The sequence below is a fragment of the Triturus cristatus genome, chromosome 11, assembly GCF_964204655.1.
Source record: "Triturus cristatus chromosome 11, aTriCri1.1, whole genome shotgun sequence".
Lineage (NCBI taxonomy): Eukaryota > Metazoa > Chordata > Amphibia > Caudata > Salamandridae > Triturus > Triturus cristatus.
In genome coordinates, this window is record NC_140594.1 from 146,747,326 (window position 1) to 146,770,533 (window position 23,208).

Consider the following 23,208-nt stretch of genomic DNA (forward strand, 5'->3'; position numbering starts at 1 on the left):
TGGCTCTTGAGTTTGCTGATCCTGAAGTTCCTACACTTGTAGTGTGCAATTCTTTTTACTGTGTACAATCCTTCAATGACAACGAGCAGTAATGCTTGTCAATTACGCTTTATTAATGCCACAAAAGGATTTACACAAAGTAGACCTGATCCTCGTTTTCCACATTCCCATACAGTTACCACATATTCTGTTGGTAAATTATGTCAACAATGGATGGTACATTTCACACATTTTCGTCTGTGAAAAAACACATTTCCCTTTTGTCAGGTGACATTGACGTTGCTGATTTTCTTTTGGGTCCAAAATCACCCTCCACTAAACATTTTGTTTATGCAGCATATAATGAATTTTGGAAGCTGTCGCAGATGGAAGCTGCGATGCGCCTATGTCAAATGGATCAGGATAATTCACAGAAAATTCTTGCTGTAGTCGATAACAGCATTAACACGGTCTTCTCGCATATATACTTTGGATAATATTGTATCATCTGTAATTTACATTGCTCAAAATGAAGTGTCTGTTGATGAAAAACGCGACATATACAATGTTACATATTGAAAAACTAGAACACTTACGGTTTTCTGTGGCATAAACTGATTCAGCGGTGTGGTTAATACATGGGGTTATTTCAATGCCCATCTCACCGATCCGGTTTACGGCATACATGAAACACTATCCAGTTGGTAGATATGAACCCCTTGGGAGTAGAAATATTCATGAATTATGGACCTCGCCTTTGGCGTTTTGTTGTCAACGAGCGGTTAAGGAGGGTTCCCCTTCAGGGGAGTATTGCGATTCTACAGTGGGATACTCCCTGGTCTGTAAACAACTGAAACTTTACGGTGCCAGCAACGTTTCGGCCCCTAATCTGGATTGCTTTTTAAAAAGAACCCCAGCCCCAGCTATTATTCCCACACTGACTCTGCTTTCTAATAACCACAACTCCTGCAGCTTACGGGCAGGCATCCCATATATAGTAACAGTTTCACAATGTGTTACATGTTGCAGCAATGTTCTCTTTCAACCCCCACGCAGGATAGTAGATAGTTGGCTGTGGCCTTCCATTTCAACTTTGAAAACATTTTTCAATAACATAAGCAGACTCAAAGTGCTATCATTTCAACAAGAAGAGGCTCTCACATCAGCTTGTGAGACCTTCGAATTGCGGGTGGCAGGAACCTCGAGTGAGATTCAGTCACTGCTAAATACGAATCTCCCCCTACATTTTGGAGAATTAATTCACCAAATATTTAATGCGTCTGATACGGAGGGCCTGGCTCACTTTTTTAAACTTGTGGGACCCAGCCTTGTAACATCCTTTGCAGTAAACCCAGCTTCTATCAATTCTATTTTTTCCAGCACCTTTGGAGGGTTTCCCTGCTACTCTTTTTAGTTTGTGGCATATTTATACTTCTACTGCTGCTCCGTACTGGCTGCTTGACCTGTGGTGCTGCCAAGCCAGGACCAGTTACGGCTGTACCATGATCGAATGCGGCAACTTTTTGGTTTGATGTCATTAGAAGCTCTTAACATGGACTATTGGCTGACCTTCTGGTATGCCTATTTCACTTGCGTGCAACCTGTGTTCTACTGCCGCCGGTGCCCTTTTCAATGGAACCTGAATGTCTGCCTCTCCGATACGTCACACGCTGCCCTGGATTATGAACTGTTGATGGATCCGTTGATGGCCCATGACCGGGACTGTTCCATGGGTGGGCGCTTTGCGTACGATCCTACACTTGGACCATCGGCAGCCTTGAGTACCTGTGCCCGTGCAAAGCACCTCTTGGATCGGAGTTTCAGTGAAGTTAACGCAGGTTGTCCTGAAATGGTCCGGACTGCCTCTGGATATAATGAGCATGTCTGCTCATTCAAATTGCTTAATTGGATAGCATTCCTTTTTAATATTAAAGGTTCTGAGAGCTTGTTGGAGCTTATGGCATTCCACTTATAACTCCAAATTTTGGCCCGGAAGATACACTGTGAATGGATATCGTTTTGGGTACCATTTCGGCTTAATTTTTTAGTCCTCAATGATTCTGCTTTGGATTTGAAAGGCTTTTTGGCCTTCCACTAAGACGCTTTGCCTCTACTTACCTCAGAATTCTGTTTTAGCCCGGAGCTACCGACCTGGCCAAGGGGAGTGTGTTACATGGCCTATTAGAACATTGTCATTTTCTTTAAGTTGGCATGAGCATGCTGCATATTGTCCGCTGCTTGCGCACGTTACTACATGACTTTATTTTTGCAAATGTCTCTTTTGCCATTTTCACATTAAAACGTATTGTGTTCACTCTCTGCTAGTTTCTGGGATTTAGTCTTTACATTGTGAGGAAGGTTGAACAAAAATGCCCCTTGTTATTTTGTTCTGGCCAGGCCTTAGCACTTAGACAAACACTGATGCAGCTGTTGCTTAGGACAATGTACTTTGGTCTTACTGAAATACACAAATAGGTAGGACACACTTGGAAAGGGACCTTTCCGGGGAGACAAGCGAGACATCACCCAAGATGTAGATCTACCATCTTTAGGGTCAGGTATGGGGTCTGCAGACAAAGCCCAGAGATCTTCTAATATATAATAATACTTTTTCTATGCAAGTGGAGGGAGGTTAGGCTAAACTGTCTTATCATAATGACATGTCAGTTTATGATTTATGGACTAATTGCTATGGTGACCGTATTTGTATTATGCATTTTTCTGCCTTTTTGTGGCACATATACTGCATATTAGGGCACGTTAGTTAAAATAAACATTTAAAACTGGTTTGTGTCTCTGTCAGATCTCATTGTGGACAAGTGCAAGAGTGCGGGTGAAAGGGTGCGTCTTGCAACCGCAATTCCTGAGAGATTCGGGAGTGTTGTGTTATGGGCTGTTTAATCATTTGTTTCTCTGTGAATGTGATGGAGAGCAAGTCAGATACTACAGATAGTCGGTCCTGGGCTCATGGGTACTAAGGTAGGATGATTTAGGCCCTACGCACGAAGGCCCCGTAATCCTACACATAATTCTGTTTTTGGGCAGAATCCCTGCAACAGTGCCCCCCTCCTACAGCCTCATTAGGCCTTGGTGATCCCATTCCCCAGCACCCTATGCATTTTTAAGGGGATGGGACCAAGCTCCACCCCCTCTTGAGCCTTATTAGGCCCTGGGGTGCCCCATCCCCTTGGCCCAATGAGATAAAGTAATAGGGGGGCACGCTGCCCCTCACCCCAAGCCTTAAAATGGCCCTGGGACAGCATCCCCCTGGGTGGTCTATTTTTGAAGGAGAGGGGTCTGTGTGGGCCCCTTCACTGAGCCTTTTTTGGCCCCGGGCACCCCATCGCCTGTAGTCAATATAGGTGGGTGCCCTGGTGCCCACCCCGGGCACCCACGACTCACTCATTGTGGCTGTGGGGGGGGCCCGGGGCCCCTGCCGCCCTAGCTGGCTCCCCACATGCTGCAGGAGCCAGCATTGCTCCCACCCGCAAGGAGCAGCTACTTATGCTGCTCCCTCCAGGCGGGAGCAATCTCTTGATCTGTTTGTCTGCCCCCATCAGTGCCGGCAGGTAAACTGATCAAAAGTCTTCTCCCATCTGACTGGAGTATTTTTAAAGCTCCCTCCCGCTGGGAGCAGACTTTGTGTTTGCTCTCACATTGTGGGAGATTAAAAAGTGCTCCTGCCAGACATAAGCAAACTAAAGTTTTCCTGCCGCGCTGGTGAGGGCAGGGAAACTGCTGTGTCCCGGGGGTGGACTCATCAGGACACAGCAAGTTAGCTGGCCACAGGGGATGGTGTCCTCAGGGTGAAAGAAGGACCTTACTTTTCATATAAACAGCAGACCTGGGGAACAGGGTCCTCAGGGCCTATTAAAGGCTATGGGAGGGGGTCTGCTTAGCCCCCTCCTTGAGACTCATTAGACCCAGGGGACCCCATTCCCCTATGTATTTTCAAGTGGAGCGGGGCCAAATGCCCCCGTCCCCACCCGAGTCTTATTAGGCTTTGGGGACCCTAGCCCCCAGGCCCAATGTGATAATTAAGCGATGGAGGGCTACGCAGCCTTTAAAAGTCCTGAGGACCGCATCTCCCAGGGCTATGTGCTTTTAAAGGTACGGAGGCTGTGCGGCCTCACTTCCCATCCCCTGGTGCCTGTATTTATAGATACATACATACATACATATCTTCAGGAGAGGGGCTAAGCCCCGGAGTCCAGTAATGGCTATCAGCAACATTTTCCTCTTGCTGCTGGCAGCTATACAGAGCGTGGTGGCCAGCAGGTAAAAAGCTCCCTGGGCTAATCAGAGCACTCTATTTTGTTAAAACTGGCTTGGAGTAACTCTCGCATGAGATCGCACGTGTGCTTTTGTTATTTGATGTAAACTCCAATCAGTAGTTTTTGAGAAATTAAGGTTCAAAGTTTATTTACATACGAGCATGTGAAGAAACTGCAGATCTAACAGATCAAAAGGTGAAATCTGATTGGGTGCCCCCACATCATCAAAGGTGTGGAAGCAGCCATTTTACGACTTGGGGAGTCAGTCTACTGTCCTAGCAAAGGTTTTGAAAAAAGCATTTAGGGGACAGGGTAGAAATACTCTGCTTTCGTAGGCCGGGTGAGGGGACCCCCCCCTCCTGGGGCAAAAAATGTCATTTCTGGTTTTTTAAATCGGCATAGTGGATCCATGCATCTGGGGAAGAGGGGTTAAGGCTCCAGCCCTTTTTCAATAAGAGCCCTTGCCTTCCCACCCATCAGCGCATCTACGTTTTGTGGGAGGGCGTGCACAGCCCTCCCCAAAGTCTTATTTATGCATGGGGACACCATTTCCCTGGACCGATTTAAATTTAAGTGTAGGGAAGCAAGCAGCCACCATTTCCTAGCTTCATGGAGGCCTTAGGGACCTAATCAACCAGGGGAAATTTTAATTCAAGGGTACGGGTACGGGAACCCCCCCCCCCCCCCACCCACCCACCTCTACATCGGCCCCGTTTACCCAATCCCCCAGGCCTGATGACTGCTGCAAACTTTTTACCTGCCCGCACTCTCCTGAAATGGCTAGAGAGCCAGCACTGGCTGCAGGCACATTAGGGCTTCTCCCGCAGCCCCAACGAACAAGTTACTTACCTCCGGTAATGATGTATCTGTTAGAGACACAGTCTAGCCGCAGATTCCTGAATTTAGAATATCCTCCAGGCACCAGACTGGATCCGGAGATTATTCAACAGTACCTCTGGCACCGGGGGATGGCGTTGCATAGCTCCGCCCTGACGGGGTCCACGGATATGACGTCAGTGGAGCCATACAAGTCCCTCCCGGTGTGCTGGCGTCAGTTTTCTAATATGAAGCTTTACTGCATCATAACGCAGAGCCACTATTAAAACTGTGAGTGTGGATACAGTGTGTCAAAAAAGATTACAAATATTTGAAACAACAATGACAAATAATAAAATGATGAGAAACATCACAGTGCATTGTAGAGAAAAACCGTCATACTGTAAGGAACTGAAAGGGAGAGAGCAGAGTACTAGCCCTTAGAAACAGTCTCGCAGAAGCGAAGAATCATACCCTCTTATGAGGCAAAACAGCAATGGAAATTAATGTTATGGTAAACAAGCAGTCTGCAACCACATGATTGTCACTGTAATGGACAGACAACAAGACTGTAACGCCATGAAGTTATGGCAATTGAAAACATTTCTGCAACAACAGAGAATGTGCATCCATACGCACTAAATATGACTAATTGACTTTAGCATAGTCAAATAGACCCCAAACTAATGGAGAAAAAGTCTCAGAGGGAAGAAGGACATGACCAGTCTCCACAATGGAAAAGAACCAGGGTGCAAGAGCATGGATGGATATAGGAGCCCACCACCCAGTTGTGAGAATGGGTAGAGAAGCAACAGGTAAAACAGAATAAGACATCCTGACCTGGGAAGGATGCAGAGAGACGAACACGCATGAAGACAGAGACCACAGGCAAAAAGACCAGTGGGAAGAACCCAACCTAAAATGGTCCTCGCAGAGTGGGGAGGATGGGTGGGCGTTAAGGAATCTGCGGCTAGACTGTCTCTACCGCAGGTACGTAACATGTTCATCTGATAGAAACATCTTTGAATGTTATTTATGGAATGTTTCTCTGCCATTACCTGATCGTTGTCTTTTACATTTGGGTAATCCGGTGATTACTAGTGTTGGCAGGCTATGATCTTACTGGTACTTTGTACATTGCCTATTCTTCTCAATTATTGGATCCGTCCTGTCTAGTTTTTAAATGCTCTGAATCATGCTGTTATCATGCTCTCGGCTTGAACCTATTTGTGACGATTGCGCTTGTCCCACTTTGGTATCCTGCCTATCCCAACTGTGAAGCGCTCCGATACCCTCCTGGGTCTTGTTTGCGCTTTTAAAAACTTTATAAATAAATAGACGCAGATTCCATAACTTAAAATAGATACCAAAGCTATACCCCATTGGAGGAGGGTCTGAGACTGAACCCCACCAAGTTCCAAAGAGAACTAATCTGTCAATAAAGATGGACTAAGACAGGTGGAAACAGCAAGTGCAAGTGTGGCTGACAATAGACCCATTAAGCTCTGGAAAAGGAGCATGAACAAAGACAGGTGGAAACAGAAAGTGCATGCGTGGCTGACAATAGACCCATTAAGCTCTGGAAAAGGAGCATGAACAAAGAAAGGCAATGTCACCATAGTCTGTGTCACAGGACAGTATGAGACTTTCAACTTCCAGGAAGGGACAGAAGGAAAGCACAGAAATCAGAAAGGCCAGTGCACAATGAAAGAAATTCCATAAGCTTCTGTAGCAAGAATAAGAAGCGGAACTATGTGCAGCATCCCATGGATCTGGCAAAAATAAAAGTCCCAGAGAAAGGACAAAACAGCATGACAGAGTCCAAGCATCGAAAATGTGCGTGTACAACAGTGAATGCCTAGAATGACATGTAGAGAAACAGATGTCACTCATTTAGAGCTATACTAAACCATGATTACAAGGAGACACATGTATGTGGATAATAGGGATACACATATGCAGACTGTGTGGACCATGGAAGCCACAATACACACATGCCCATGAAATGTAGCATCGACAGCACTTATGCGTCGGCAGAAGACACAAAACGTATCACTAGGTAGTCATACCGACCAACCATACACCAAGGTACATTAGTCAAAGAATATCGGCAGAAGCAGGACATTAAAATAAGACTCGCTCTCAAACTAGAGAGAGAGAGAGAGTAAAAGAGAGAGAGACAGAATCTGGGGCTAAGAAACCCAAGTTACTGCAACAAGGAAACACATAGTATAAGTGCTCTCCCTCAGTCAGTATATATATATATATATATATATATATATATATAGATATATATATACCAACAAAGAAATGCACCGCACTCCAGTTGTCTTGAACAACAGCTTTCCTTTTAATAAAGCACAATCTCCTCCACCACCACCATCACCATGGTGATGGTGGAGATTGTGCTTCATTAAAAGGAAAGCTGTCATTCACGACTACTGCAGTGCATTTCTTTGTTGGAATACTTTGTGCGAGGTACAGTCCGACCTCGACATCTAGCACCCGCTGTGCAATAGAGCGCGTCGTTTATGGACTGTTTGTTGAAAGAGATATATATATATATATATATACACACACACACACACACACACACACACACATTTTTTTGTTATCTCTTTTGTTTTCAAGAGAACGACACCGATGTGAACCATAGTGGTACATAACTTATGTCAAAACACAGTAAATCACATACAGATACATTCAGAAATATGTATACATAACCATTATACAGACAGTATAAATGACAATGAGCATCTCTGAACAGAGAGACTTCAAAGGATAACATCTGCCGATGCCAGGAGTAGAGGGCCCGGAGCCCCTGCCTGGCAATGAGCAGAGTGAAGACAAAAGACATAAGCACTTCCCAACACCAGGGATTGAAGCGCAGACAATATCACAAGGAGTAGACCGCAGCCAACGCTGTGGGGCAAGTTGGACCAGCAGGCCACCCAGTGCCTATGAACGTACCCAGTGTGTACCCACAGACCGTGCTAGAACTGAAAGCGAAACAGAAAATGTTCCAAAAGTAGAACAGAAAAACATGCTCACAAGAGACACTGGCTTACTGCTAAGATAGCTAACATAGGCAAAAAAAGGTAGAAACACAGCGGAACGCATGAAAGACCGCCAAAGGCAAGAAAATGAAGGCGTGAACACACCAGAACGAGACGGTCATAGCGTAAACCCAACAATACTCTGGAGAAGTCAGCATCCTCAGAAGCAGGAGAGAATTACAGACCAACCGTAAAATACAAACAAGTAAGGTCCAAAGAGAGCTACGTCACCCTTGTGGGTCTTACCTACCAGAGGAGAAATCCCACAACAGTAGGGGGGACAGAAAGAAGGGAAAACCATATCGCTATAATCCTACAGCATGAACTAAAGGAAAGTTCCCCAGAGGGAAGAAGATAACAACCCTAAGAGGACCTCGTGGGATCCTCAGTAAGAAGCTACACCATCCAGGAATAACAGGACCTGGGGCAATGTACATACACCACCAAGGAATAACACCTCCTGTGGCAAGGTAGAATGGCTATATAATAACCAACGAATACCCCACCTAGGGTATGTCACATCCCTATAAAAATCAAGGGAACACCGAGACTAGCTATAAGACAGAGGAGATGAAAATATGGGAAGAAACAGCTGTCTAGCTGTACTGTCCATCTGGGAAATAACTTGAACCCAGAGACGGACACCAGAGAAAGACAGTAACACTACTGCAACCAATGCAAATAAGACAATAACTCCGCAACAATGGACTTAAAACAATGTCAATCACAGGAAACGAGACACGAGATGCTAGACCGCTGAGTCCGTATTACTGTCAAAAAGATGGGCCCCATCAAAGGGCAAATCTTGGAGACGCTCCTGAACATTCTCAGAAAAACTGCCATCACATAGCCAAGCATGGCGACGCAGAGCAACTAACCTGGCCATAGCCCGACCCGCAGAGTCAGTGGTGTCCATGGCTGATCGAATTGAAAAATGTTGCCAGCTCATGACCATCGTGGAGTATCTGGGTCAGGTCAGCTCGAGGGCCTCCCAGAAGAGAGGGAAGGAGGCGCTCAACCGAGTCCCAGAGGTCGAAAGTAGCCCGTGCAAACACTCGGGACGTGTTCAATGACCGAAGGCCCAAGCTCGCGGATGCAAACACTTGTCTACCACATGTCTCCAACCAGCAAGACTCCCTAGTGGGTGAAGTATCAGAGGAGAGGACGACGGCAGCAAAACTGAGGCTGCCTGGACGACAAGCCCTTCAGCCCTAGGGTGTAGGGACAGACAGTCAGGGTCATACGGAGCCAGGCGATTACGATGTGCGATAGCACGTTCCACAGGGTCCCCCGAGGAGGGCCTCGCCCAGGTCCCCAGAAGAATGTCATACAACAACGTGCCAAAAGGCAGCATGGGCTCGACATCCACGTAGCCCTGGTGGAGCAGATCAAACAAGGGATCAGACGGCAGAGAGACAAAAGGAGGCTGGAACTGTAATATGTCAGCAGCTTTGCGAAAAACTCGTGCACGTGCTGCACTAGCCTCCGTGGCCATTCTAGGTGGCGCCAGCAGATCATAATTAGGGGACGGTTGCAGGCTAACACGTCCACCACAAGCTCTGCAGCCCGAGGAGGGCCATGCAATTGCTCCACATTAACATGTTCCAAAGAACGCTGAAGCAACACGGGGGTGAATCCCTAGGGACCTCATCCATCATCAGCAAGGGAGGAGGAAAGGAAGTCTACGGCGTCGAGACAGCGCGACGTCGATTAATGCTGAACAAGACTCCGTTGACCGGTGTTGGGCCAGCGTCGACCCCGACATCCATCGCGATTGGAGACTGCGGTGTGGGATGGCATTGACATGGGGATAAGTCCCCTGCTGCGGCCCGCATCAGACGTCATCGCAGGGAGCCCCACAGGACTGCGCCCTGACGCCGTAGGTGGACTGCAGCCCGACGTTTGAACGGGACTCCCAACGTCACAGTGACTCCAGAACCAGAGTCAGGGTATTCGACTGGCGCCGAGGGCGAACCTGCCGGCGAGCTCCCAGTCTGAGACCCTACCACCTCTGTGGAGCCCAAAGGCATGCCAGAAAGAGGGGTCAACCCAAAGATGGCCTGCAAAGCCTGGTAATAGGCTTCCATCTGAGACCTAATCGCCCCATCCCCAGGAAAGGGGGGGGGGGTAGGAGGAGTCAACTGCTGAGAGGCCGGGAGCAGCGACCACCGACCGGGACTTCTTTTTGTGCTTACCTGAGGAAGGCAAATGACGGCCTCAGGAACGACTCTGTGACCTGCCCTGAACAGGAGCCTCAGCTCGAGATGGAGACTGGCGACGCTTGGACTCCGAACGGGACATCCGGGCGGACAACAATTTCATCCTACGTTCCCGCAGGGACTTCGACTTCAACTTCCGACAGGCGTCGCACTCCACAGAGTCGTGGTGCTCACCCAAGCACCACATTCAAATTGCATGCGGATCCGTCGCCGACATCTGCCGCGTATAGGTCTCATACGACTTAAAGCCTGAAGGCATCGGAAAACTGTTCACAGACGCGAAGAGGCGTCCGTTAGGCCTAAGAAACAGAAATAGGCCAAAGAAACCGCTTCTCCCGGATCCACGCTGCAGGTGCGGAAAAGAATAAAACTGACGTCAGCGCACCGGGAGGAACTTGTATGGCTCCACTGACGTTCTATCCGTGTACGACGTCAGGGCGAAGCCATGCAATGCTGTCCCCCGGCGTGCAGAGGTATTGCTGAAAAATCTCTGGATCAGATATTTGGATGTGTGTTGGTGCCTACATTATTTAAAAAAAAAAAAAAAAAAAAAAAAAAAAAAAAAAGGGGGTGGGGTAATTTTAAATAAATAAAAACGTACCTTTGGCGGTCAGGTCCCGCGTCATCCTCGCAGGAAGCAGCCGCAGGCAGCCTGCTTCCCTTCCCCAAAGCCAATAACGCTGCAATGGCAGCGTTGTGACTAGTTGGGAGGCCGTTTTCTCCATGTAGGCGAGAAAAGGGAGTGTGCGCATGACTGGTTTGGTCAGCCCTGGGGCCGACCAAACAGTCAGTGCCTACAACACTGGGTTAGCCACTCCTCCCCTAGACTCTAGCAGACCTGCCCACCACCAACCAAACCCTTCTTCTGCTTTCTCACAGTGCGAGAAGCAGAAACATAAAATGATATTTATACCATTGTATGTTTCTGCTTCTCGCACTGCGAGAAAGCAGTGGGGTGGTGACACTCCTCCGCCTACATGGAGGAGCCGCCCCTGGTCATAGAGAATGTCATGAGTGATGTAATATAGGAGGTAATTAACAGTGCATAGTGAGGGCATGTTATATACAAAACTTTATATATAAATAAAGGAAAGACAAAGGAGCAAGTTATATCATTAATTTAGGTGGAAGGGCCAAAGCTAAAAGAGAACCTCAGATTTTATACCAGGAAGACTGGGGTAGAGGGCGGGTATGCAATCTTAAAGTAGTGTACTGCACAGTGAAAGCTATGACCCAACTGCAATGCACAGCGGCATATGAAGGCATGGAGAAGCATCCCTCCCCCATACACCAAAGGAAAATGAAAAGCATGGGTTTGGAGAGGTATTCTATCAACTCAATGAAAAAAGAGCCCACCACCAGGGGAGTGCGGGCTACCAAAGTCAAGCAGTGCTTCCCATCTAAGTGGTAGCCTCCAAATTCTCATTTGGCAATGTGATGACGAGTGAAGCTACACAACCAAGGGTAAAATTTTTAGAATAAACCTACCTAGTATTCTTTCCATTTCTTCACACTTCTTCACTTCATTCACAAATTTCCTTTGGAAAGCGCTCACATGGGGATTTAACTACATGAGAAAACAATTTAAATAATCATTATTTACTATGTCATGCACAAAACTAAACACAACTACAGTAACATCATGAGAAAAGTTATTTTTCTAAAACATTTTTACTAGCATTTAGCATACTGCACAGTACAATACTAGTCTGTACAGCATTTCAAATATACAACATTGTATGCATAACTATAAGCAGGAGACCACATTTAAGCAAAAAGGACCTACATTTTTTCTAATTTAGGACATCCATTCAAAAGGAACCAACATATTTTCTTTTCCCCTGGACAGATCACCACTGTGTACACTTCAGCGTCAACAAACCCACCGCCCCCAAACCCGCAACGCGCCCTCCATAAAGAAACTGAGGCACAATCACCGAGGAACAGCTCAACCTCACCCTCAACCGTGACACCCCACCTCCTCGACCGATGCAAACCTCGCAGCCAAAGCACTCCACACATGGATCTCCAAATGCGCAGACGAACTCGCACCCCTACGCAACAACAGACAGCGCCCCAGAAAAGTCACCTGGTTCACCACCGACCTCCAAGAATCCAGACGCACCTGCAGATGCCTAGAGAAACAAGCATTTGCAATGCAATAGATCTCGCATTTGGGAGAGTTAGCAGTAATGGGGTTATAAATGATAATGTCTTTTACCCATGTGTTTTGGTTTGGAGTGGAGTCAAATTATATGGGTTGCATTGGAATTGTTAGTTGTGGAATTGTGTGTTAGAGTTGTGGGTCAGAGTTAGTGGCAGAATCAGGATTGGGTATAAGGTTTGGGTTTAAGAAAAAAACTAGGATTAGATGAGGCATTGGAGCAGGTCTTTTTTGAAGGTGAAACTTAGGGTTAGGGTGAGTGAAACATTTGATTTAAGAGTGAAAGCTGGGGTTACTGTGAGGGATTAAAGCAAGGTTATGCTTAAGGTATAGATTATGAGTGAAAGCTATAGTTATGGAGATAAATAGGATCTGGATTAAGGGTGAAAGTTAGGTGTTAGGTCTGGGTTAAGGGAGAAAGGTAGGGTTATATGAGGGACAGGAGCATGGTTAGGCATAAGCTATGTGTTACCAACTGATTTAGGGCTAGGGAGATTGTTTGAGTGAAGGTAAACTGCAGTACACAGTTAAAATTAGGGTATGGGTTATTGATAGAGTTAAGGTTCAGGGAGCAAGCTAGGGAAATGAAAGAATAAACATTCGAAAGAAAAGTACATTTTAAACAAATCATCTGAACTAAATATATATTTCAACAGATATAAACAATTTTGATGCATTTGCAAAATAATATTTTGAAATGGAGCGCGTTATAATATAATTTACAAAGACGTTTGTGACTATAGCTCTGATACTCAGAGTGACCGAGCAACCAATAGCTGACCAAAAAAAAAGAAAATAAATTTAAACCCGCCACAGGCCCTGCCGAGAGCGGCACGGGACGGCAGAAGCTGCTTGTATTGAAGTATGTTTTCCCTCTCCAGAAACGTATGCGTTATTTAATTGAGCTGCTAATCTGGCAGCAGACATTGAACCAATATCTAGCTAATTTAAAATAAAAATTCTAATAATTAAAAGACATGAGCACTTTAATGGAGACTCAATGTAATCCACGGTAAGCATAGACTCATCACAACTAGACCTGTACAGTATTCTGGCAACAGCAACCACCAGAATGACATACAAATTTAGGAGATTATCAGCATCAAGGACACACCTCCGAGCACCTTTTACCTGTGCATCAAAATAGTTTCGTTTTGCTGTTGCAAACGACAAGGCCAGAAGAAATCTGCGTTAGTGTAGCATGTCCAGTCATGACCCTTGGACATCCATGATGTAAAAAACATAGAGAAGAGACACCATTATTGACATTGGTACTTGAACCATTGTCAGCGTTTGTGAACCAGAAGCCCAGCAACACTTATGCCGTTCAATCCCACAAAATGTTCCTCTCTTTTTAAAACGCATAATAAACTCTAAAGCTATTAGTTGTATTCACATTTTGGCAGTGGTAACGCGCAGCAGGAAAATTCTAAAGTCGCAGTGCAGGCTTTTAGTGAACAATAAAGAAAAACAAATGTACGTTCAGAGGTGTAAATATGCCAAAAATACAAACTGCACACATTGTTGCAGCATCAAAAAAAGCCCAGAGGTCGAGAAAGGAACAGACAGCAGGCTTCCACTAAGAATTTATGAACTAATAGACATACACGAAATGAGGTAAAGACTTGTAACTGCGTGCCATCTCGATATCGCCTGACACTGTGTTTTTATGTATACCTCGCATTAATGTCCGGGAACTCTGAAGTGGCATGCTTTTCCCAAGTCATAATGAGCACATTTAGAACAAGCAGCCCTCCAGCCCCACTCACCGTCACACAACGCCGCATCACTGTCACTAACCTGTTCAACGGCGCTGGGTGGGACAGGAGCGGCGCACACCCCCGGCTATAAACATCCAACAGCCCGGCCCAGCTACAAACAGCATAGCCCTCGCAACCCCAGTGCAAGTCACATGGAGCTCTGGATCGGCATCATGTCAGGCTGCAAGGCTAGCTACTGGGACAGAGTGTGAGCAAACATAGGCAGCGTAAGGGGAGGAGAGCAGTGCGCCCGAGCCGGCCGGAGCCGTGAACGCGCACATCGCCTGTGAGCAAACATAGGCAGCGTGAGGGGAGGAGACCAGTGCGCCTGAGCTGGCAAGAGCCGTGAACGTGCACATCACCTGTCCGGGTGCGAGCACAGCTCCTGTCCCCCTTCCGCCGAAAAACAGACAATAGATCTCGCCATGGCGAGCAGAGCATGGGCTGCGTCGCTAGGCGAGACCTAAAAATGGAGAAACAGCGAAACCCCGGAAGACCACACCACCTACAACACAGCCATGACAGGATACCACCAATGCATCAGATCCACCAAAAGCACCTTCATCCCAAACAAGATCACCACCATCTCTGGCAACTCAAAAAAACTCAACGTCATCCAGGAATTCACCAAACCCCACAGCGAAACCACTGACATCACCACCTACCAGGACCTCTGCGACAAGCTTGGATCCTACTTCTATCTGAAAATCAAGGGCCTCTACGACCACTTCAGCGACCAAGCACCAGACACCAAAGCCCCCTCCCTCTCGAGCAACACCAACGGGCCTACCATCTCCTCCTGGACCCCAGCCACCACAAAGAACATCACCTCGACCATGAAAAGCATCCACTCTGGTGCCCCCACGGACCCCTGCCCACCGCACATTTACCACAAAGCCGCCATCGTTCCTGAACTACGACGCACCACCACCACCTTCCAGACTGGCACCTTCCCCGATGACTAGAAGCGTGCAGAAGTCAGACCCCTGCTCAAGAAACAGTCAGCAGACCCCACAGACCTCAAGAACTACCGGCCCATCTCCCTCCTCCCTTTCGCGGCCAAAGTCACAGAGAAGATCGTCAATGCCCAGCTAACAACATTCATCGACGAAAACTCCATCCTCGACCCCTCCCAGTCCGGATTCCGCAGCAACCACAGCACCGAGACCGCACTACTCGCCACCACAGATGACATCCGCAACCTCCTAGGACACACCGCGGCCCTGATCCTACTCGACCTCTCTGCAGCATTCGACACCGTCTCCCACCGCACACTCACCACCAGACTCCACGACGCCAGCATACAGGCAACCGCCCTCAAATGGATCAGCTCCTGCCTCACTGGCAGAACCCAAAGAATCAGACTGACACCTTTCCTCTCTGAACCCACGGATATCAACTGCGGAGTACCCCAAGGATCATCGCTCAGCCCTCTTGTCAACATCTAAACGGCCCCCCTCTTCGCCATCGTCAGACACCATGGACTCAGCATGGTATCCTATGCAGACGACACCCAACTTATCCTCTCCCTCACCAAGGACCCCATCACCACCAGGCTCAATTTCCAGGAAGCAATGAAGGACATCGCATCATGGATGAGCAACAGCTGCCTTAAGCTCAACTTGGAGAAGACAGAAGTCCTCATCCTCGGACCATCCCCCTCTGCATGGGACAACACCTGGTGGCTCACCGCCCTCGGCAACCCTCTCGCACCCACGGACCACGCCCGAAACCTCGGCATAATCCTCGACTCCTCCCTCTCCTTGGCCCAACAGGTCAACGCCGTCCCCTCTGGCTGCTGCAACACCCTCTGCATCCTCCGAAAGACCTTCAAACAGATCCCCTCTCTCTCCCCCGCCCACCCCCCAGTCAAGAAAGACAGTCACCCACACACTCATAACCAGCAGACTGGACTACGGAAACGCCCTCTATGCCCGGATTAACAAGTCTCTCATCCACAAACTACAGACCATACAGTACACTGTTGCAAGACTCGTCCTCGGCTTCCATCGATAAGAACACATCACTCGACACCTACGCTACCTCCACTGGCTCTCCATAGAGAAGAGAATCACTTTAAAGATACTTACATACGCCTTCAAATGCCTCCACAACACCGGGCCCCAATACCTCAACGACAAAATCTCCTTCCACATACCCAAAAGAAACCTCTGCTCCGCCAACCTCTCTCTCACCGAAACACAGCGCATCTGCAAAGCCAGGACAGGAGGAAGAACTTTCTCCCACATAGTGGCCAAGACCTGGAACGAGCTCCCGGTCAACATCAGACACGCCCCCTTCCTGAACACCTTCAGGAAGACACTCAAGACCTGGCTTTTCGACTGATCAGAGTTGCTAAAACATGCACCCCCCCCCCCCCCCAGCGCCTTGAGACGCTCACGGGCGAGTAGCGCACTTCACAATTCCCCGATTGATTGATTGATCTAGAAGGCAGGTCAAGTGTGATCCTTTTGGCACCACTCTCCCCAGATTTTCTGATGTTTATGTGAGAAACCACTATCTTAGTATACTGGGATCTCCAATGTCATACAGTATTGATTCTTTCCACCAGTTTCTAGCATTATCGTGGTGAGCAACTAGTGAACTAATCCATAGCAATGTAAGTTTATAGATATCTGAATCGGTGTCAATTATTACATGTAGTAATGTGATTTTAGGGTAATTTTGCATGTTTCCTCCAGTGCTGGACAGCCCCCCCCCCCCCCGCCACCAAAAGGGCTTTTTTGTCACAATACCTTAATATGTGCATGAGGTCTTTAGTTTCTTTTTACATCTAAGAGAAGCACTGGCAAAGCCAATAGGTCTTGCCTTTGCCAATGTTTTTTTTAGCCATGTTGCAAATGGCTTAAAGCAAAGAAAAAAAGCTTTAAGCCACAGCCAGCATTTGGCTGAGCTGTAGCATTTTGTTTTTGTTTTTTTACTTGTAGCTAGACCGCACTGAAGTCATTGTTGTTGTATAATTTATACTGTAACTTCCCTGTAGATCTATAGTCTGGGGGCCGCAAGCACACTCCAGACCTTTGCATGCTGCATCCTGTTCAAAACAGGCAACCATTTATTTACAAGTTAATTGATGTGAAAGAAAGTAACTAGGGTGTCTGCACAGTTAACTTTTAGGCCATGTTCATTTTTAAAGACATTCTGCAACAAGCGTGTAAAATATGAAAAAGTCTCTTCAAAACTTAAAAAAAATAATTTTATTCACATGCAGTACTGTTCATCTTCGTAGAAGTGGTACATCAGACTAAATCAGTGGAAGTAATTTTTTTTTTTTTTTAAGGAATAGTTTTCAAGCATGAATTTTGAAACGTTCATACTTCCACCCACCCTGGCAATGCCAATAGTGAACTAAGAGGCAAGTCAGTTATGTGCACCCTTGAGATGGCCTCGGTTGCTATTCTACATGGACAACTTCTAACTGAAATCAAATGTTGGAGAAGTTTTGGTACAACGCACATCCTAACAGTAAGTTTTTCAAGATCATATTATATGCAATAATAAAGACCAAGCATTGGCAAAGCTAATGGGTTTCGCCTACGCGAAATCTATTGTCTTTCTCAATGTTTTTTGTAAATGTTGTAGATGTAATAAAGATGTGAACTGACAGAAAGAGGTGCCTACTTGGGGAACTGGGCTTGAGTCTCTGCATCGGCTCAACATCCTGTGATCCTGGCCAAATCATACAATCTCCCTAGGGCCATAAAAAAGTATATTTGGGCAATATAACTGGTGCTCTTATAAAACGCTTTAAGACTTTATATAACTTTTAAGCGCATTTTATAAAATCTGCCCGTACTGTGAAAAAAGGCGATCCATACACTTAAGGTGTACAAATGTCCTAGGTGAGGAGAAGAGGAAGCATGCAAGGGAGGAAGCCATAGAGAGGGAGAGGAAGGGTCATGAAGCACAGGGTGGCACTCGCACTGTGACACAGGTAGAATTGGGATGACAAATACAAAAAAACAACAATTGATGGACAGAATGCAGAAGAATGTCATACATTCACCCCAGTACAGAGATCTGGGCCTAAATCCATCGGTTTTTTGCTCACCATGCCATTCCAGTTTACACCCAGCCATATGCACATCAGTCTTGACCCTGTGCCTAATGGGAACAGTCCAGCCCGAACTGCCAGGCCAGGTCCTACCTGGACTGGTACCAAGCATCCTAGGACCGGTTTCGGGGTTTCACCCCTCATCAACCAGGATAGCTTGACTCCAGTGGCATGGAGAGCACGGGACCCACGTCTGGGCATACCCGTCCCACTCAGGGTGACAAATTCAAAAACAACAATTGATGGACAGAATTCAGAACAATGTCATACATTCACCCCAGTGCAGAGATCTGGGCCTAAATCGATGTTTTTTTTACTCACCATGCCATTCCAGTTTGAACCCAGTAATATGCAAATTAGTCTTGATGGCAGTTGATCACTAGGGAGTGTGGTGATAGCGGCCAGAGTCGGTTCTGAGTTGGGGCAGTAGTAAAATAAAGCAATATTCGGTGTTCAGTCAGTTTCCTAGACCTTTCGGCACCTGCTGCACCATTCAAATCATGACCCTAGTGCCTGCAAGGAAAGTGTACTGGTGATTGCCTGTTTAGTAGTAAAATATAGCACTAATCTGTGTTCAGTAGGTTTCCTAGAGCTTTTGGCCCCTGTGCCACTGCACCTGCTGATTCAAATCTTGACCCTAGTGTCTTAAAGAAAATTGCACTTGTGACTGCTTGTTTAGTAGGAAAATATAGCACTAATCAGTGTTCATTGATTTTCGTGGAGCTTCTGGCACAGCATTAATGACTGCTTGTTTAGTAGCAAAATAAAGCAATAATTAGGGATCAGTGTGTTTCCTACACCTTTTGGCCCCTGTGCAACTGCACCTGTGGCACCATTTAAATAATGACCCTAGTGCCTGCAAGAAGAAATGAGGAAATCGTTTATAGCCAGTAATATAAGTGTTATGAAAAAGGCACAGTTGCAGACGGAATACATAATTATTGGTAGCTTAACATAAACGCAAAAGCTTTCATTAAAAAAAGTGTATTTAAAAGTCTCCAACTCTCCAAAAGGAGTTGCCACAGATGTCATAAATAAAACATATGATTTACACATTAAAGTGAAAAACAAGCATTGTTAAATTGTGTTACAATGTGGCTAGCTCTTTCCTGTGAAAATACCTTATTCTGTGGTTGACAGTGAAAGGGCCATAAACAGTGTAAATTGCACAAATTCACTATATGTTAGGCTGAATATGAGATTTAAATGCGGTTTTGTACTTTGTTCCTAAAAAGGCAGTTTCCACAAATTAAATGAACTCGCCAAAAAAGAGGATTTTTTTTTTTAAAAAACGTGTTAAATATGAAAAAGTCTCTGCAAAAATTCCAAAAATGCAGAACGGTTTCATCTTAGTACATCAGACTAAATAAGTGCAGTCTGCAAGCGCTCTCCTGAACCTTGCATGAAGCCCCCCCACTGAAAACGTGCAAGCATTTATTTACAAGTTAATTGAAGTGAAAGAAAGCAAGTACCTAGTTCATCAGACTAAATCAGTGCAAAATGTTTTTTTTATAAGTAATAGTATTCAAACAGGATTTGAGAAACGTTCATACTTCAATCCACCATGACAATACCAATAATGAACTTCATGCCCCACAAATGAAAGGCAAATGTTTTGTGCAGCTGAAGAACGAGATACCTTTTGAGATGGCTATGTCTAATATAAAAAATATTTAAAGGGCAAATGGGCACAAGCAGACTATGGAGAAAGTACGCTGGATTCCTCTTTCCTGTAAACGCTCTCATTTTGAAGTCACTCGAAAGCAAAATAAACACCAGGCTCTCTCGAAGACGCAGCTTGACTTTTAACCTAGGTCTCTGAATGCCCCGCAAATGCAACGAGATCAAGCCATGATTTACAGGCATGTGTATTACAGAAAACGAGTTTGTGGACAAATACTGTAAACACAGTTTTGGCATGGGGAGGTATGAACTCTAGCTGTACAGCCTAAAACAAATAAAGCCAGCAAACGGAAAGCCAGACTACATGAATTACAAACCACAAAGCCAATGGCAAGCAACAGGCAGACTGCATTCCCAGGTAAACTTTTTGAAACACCCAAAGATGTCTTTCGCATAGGATGTGACCTAAAAAAAGGTGTGGTAATATGGCCATATGTCCAGAGCCCTGGGCGGGTAAGATAAACCCAATGTAGATAATTAACGCGATTATACTAAATTGTGCTGCAATTACTGATTTGTACGGGCCCATTCACGTCTCCTGCCTCATTATCCATCAGCTTTCACAAACCTCCTTGCATTTCTGTCTCAGCTTTTTGAAAGAGTCTGGGGGTATTAGTGACCAGTGATCTGTACACATGGGATATCTTGTGTGAATTCAGTTCCTCCATAAACAACTGCACTTCCAATAGGTGAAACTTTGGGAGCTCCAGTAACCTTTCGATATATAGGGTTATTGCATGATACAACTGTCAGTATGGGAAGAACTGACTCTTATGGAGCTTATTTACTCCTGAATATCTAAGAATGATATGAACATCATTTCTGACATCATATCCCCAAGTTTGGAAATTCTAATGGTTTTCCACACTTAAAAGCTCTAAAAGGTCAACCCCTGATCCAAACCCCTCCCCTGCCACAAAGGAGTTTCCACAGTTAACCTGTTCCTCCAAACTCGATCTGGGAGAGCATTGTACCATATGGTAAAGACAGTCTGCGTAGAGGGAGGGAGGGTGGACCTAGGCTTAACCCTATAAAGTAGGTGCAGCGCTTGGTTGTCCACCACGGTTCACCTCTCAGTTGCAAATGCATGGCCTGCCTGTGTTCATAATTCCACTCAACCAAGATTAGATGTGCAGCTCTGTAGTATGAGATAGTGTTTGCCACTGCGATCTTTCACTCAGAGGTGGACTGAAACCATTTCATCAGAGCTTTTCCTGTGTTTTTCTGATTCCTAATGAAGCTGTGCAGCAGTGTAGAGCTGTATGAAATATTTCAAATGGGTAGTTGTGAAGTTGATACAGCAATGGGCACACATCAATTATCTTAAATACAGCCACTCTACCCATCAATGACAAGGAGAGGGGTGGGGGGCAAGAACCCAATTTCACTCTGCAGTTCATCTATTTGTGACTAGACACTTCTGTGCCACATGGTGGTCCTGCTTTCTTTACATGAACTCTTAAGTACTTAAACTCCTCTTTGGCAACCATGAAGGCCCTAACCCATCTTGTTTCCTGCCTACTGGATAAATCGTAGATTTAGCACAGTTATTAATACACACATATTTATCAAAAACGTTACCGAATTAGAGCACCCTGAAACCATAAAATTCTGCGTCTTGTAGAAATATAGAGACACTCGATCTGCCTCACTCAGGGCCAATTTAAATCCTTTAAAACGTTCTTCTACACGGATCTGTTCAGCTAGAGCGTCTATAACAATAGTAAATAATAGAGTGGGCAAACAGCAGCCCCGTCTAGTGCCTCTGCCTTTAGGAAAGGGCTCCGATATCTTACTGCCCACCCAAACTCTGTCCAAAAGGAGCATGTGGAACCTACATTAATTTTCCTTAGCAATACAAAAAGATATCCCCAGCCACTGAATCAAATGTTTTTCGAAGTTGATATAAGGACTGCTAGAGGGCCCTCCAGCCTACCCACCAAAGCAAGTGAATTGTGCAGGCATCTGCAATGAATGAAATGAAATCACATTGGCCCTGTCAGACCAATGATCAGACCACTTTTGTTAATGGGCTGGCCATAGTTTGGTGTGGATTTTCACCTCAGCATTTGGAGGGAAGTAGCACAAAAGGCGAAGCATCTTATGGAGGGTCTTCCTGATTTATATATCACTATTTCAGCCAGCCACAAGTCAAGTGAAAAACTCCCAATTGCATACAGGGCCCTCAAACATTTCATAGAGGGAGATCTATTATTTTGGTTTAGATAGGTTTATAGAATTTGTCCGGTAACACATTTGCACCACAAGTTTTGCAGGATTGCATTTTAGAGTTCCTCTCCCATGATATCATCAAGGAATTCCCTCCCTTCAAGCATCAGATGTCCCACTAAGAGAGCCTTTATAAGACTGGCATGGTTATCTGGGGTTACCGCTTCATTGCATGTGTATTGAATGGAGTAATAGAATGCAAAATTGCATGCTATAGCCTGACTGCCTTCAACCTAGGATCCATTTTTGTTTATTATATGTGCTATATGTTCTTGCTTTTTTTAATTTTGACATAACCAATTAAATATTTTGCTAACTTCATTTACCCCTTTCGTAGATTTGACTTTGAGGCTAACCATGTTGCTTTAGCTTCGCTCGTGACTGCTGTAATATAGTTTTATTGAGTTTAATATTACGAAGTAAGACTGAGCTATGTGAATCTTGATATTGTGCTTCTAATTTGAGAAGAGGAGTTTCAAGCTGTGCCACTACTTCTTGTTAGCAATGGGATTTCCCTGTCATGAGGCTGAGGATTTCTCCTCCAATGTTCACAATAAAAGCCTTCCATAGTGTTCCAGTCACATTCACTGTACCATGATTCTATGATTCTGCGCAAGTACCTTTCCTTCTCATCTATTATTTGGGACTTACAGTTTGGATTAGGCATCCATGACGCTTTGTGACGCCAACCCATCCTCCTGATCTTAGGAATTTAGTGCTAGCTTCACTGTAGACTGGTCCTTTATAATTCGAGCCATCTGTCCAAGTCAGGCCCTGCATGACCACTTAAGGAGTGTGCGAGACAGACACACTCAGTCTTGAGTCAGATACTGGAGACAGCTGCACACCTGTTTGGGCTACTCCGGTCAGCGACCCTATCTCCTACACTGCCCCTCACCTATGTAGGACCCATTAGTCTCCTTCTGGCACACTGGCCACAGGCATCCCTCAAA

At 45.7% G+C, this 23,208-nt stretch overlaps 1 protein-coding gene across 1 annotated transcript in view; it reads right to left on the minus strand.

The window, feature by feature from the left end:
* Window positions 1-23,208, minus strand: part of ATP6V0A2 (ATPase H+ transporting V0 subunit a2) — a 417,607-nt gene that overhangs the window by 343,297 nt on the left and 51,102 nt on the right. Inside the window, exon 2 of the mRNA XM_085636095.1 lies at window positions 11,833-11,911. Within this exon, the coding sequence (XP_085492221.1) occupies window positions 11,833-11,911 (79 nt within the window). The remainder of the gene's footprint in view (window positions 1-11,832; window positions 11,912-23,208) is intronic.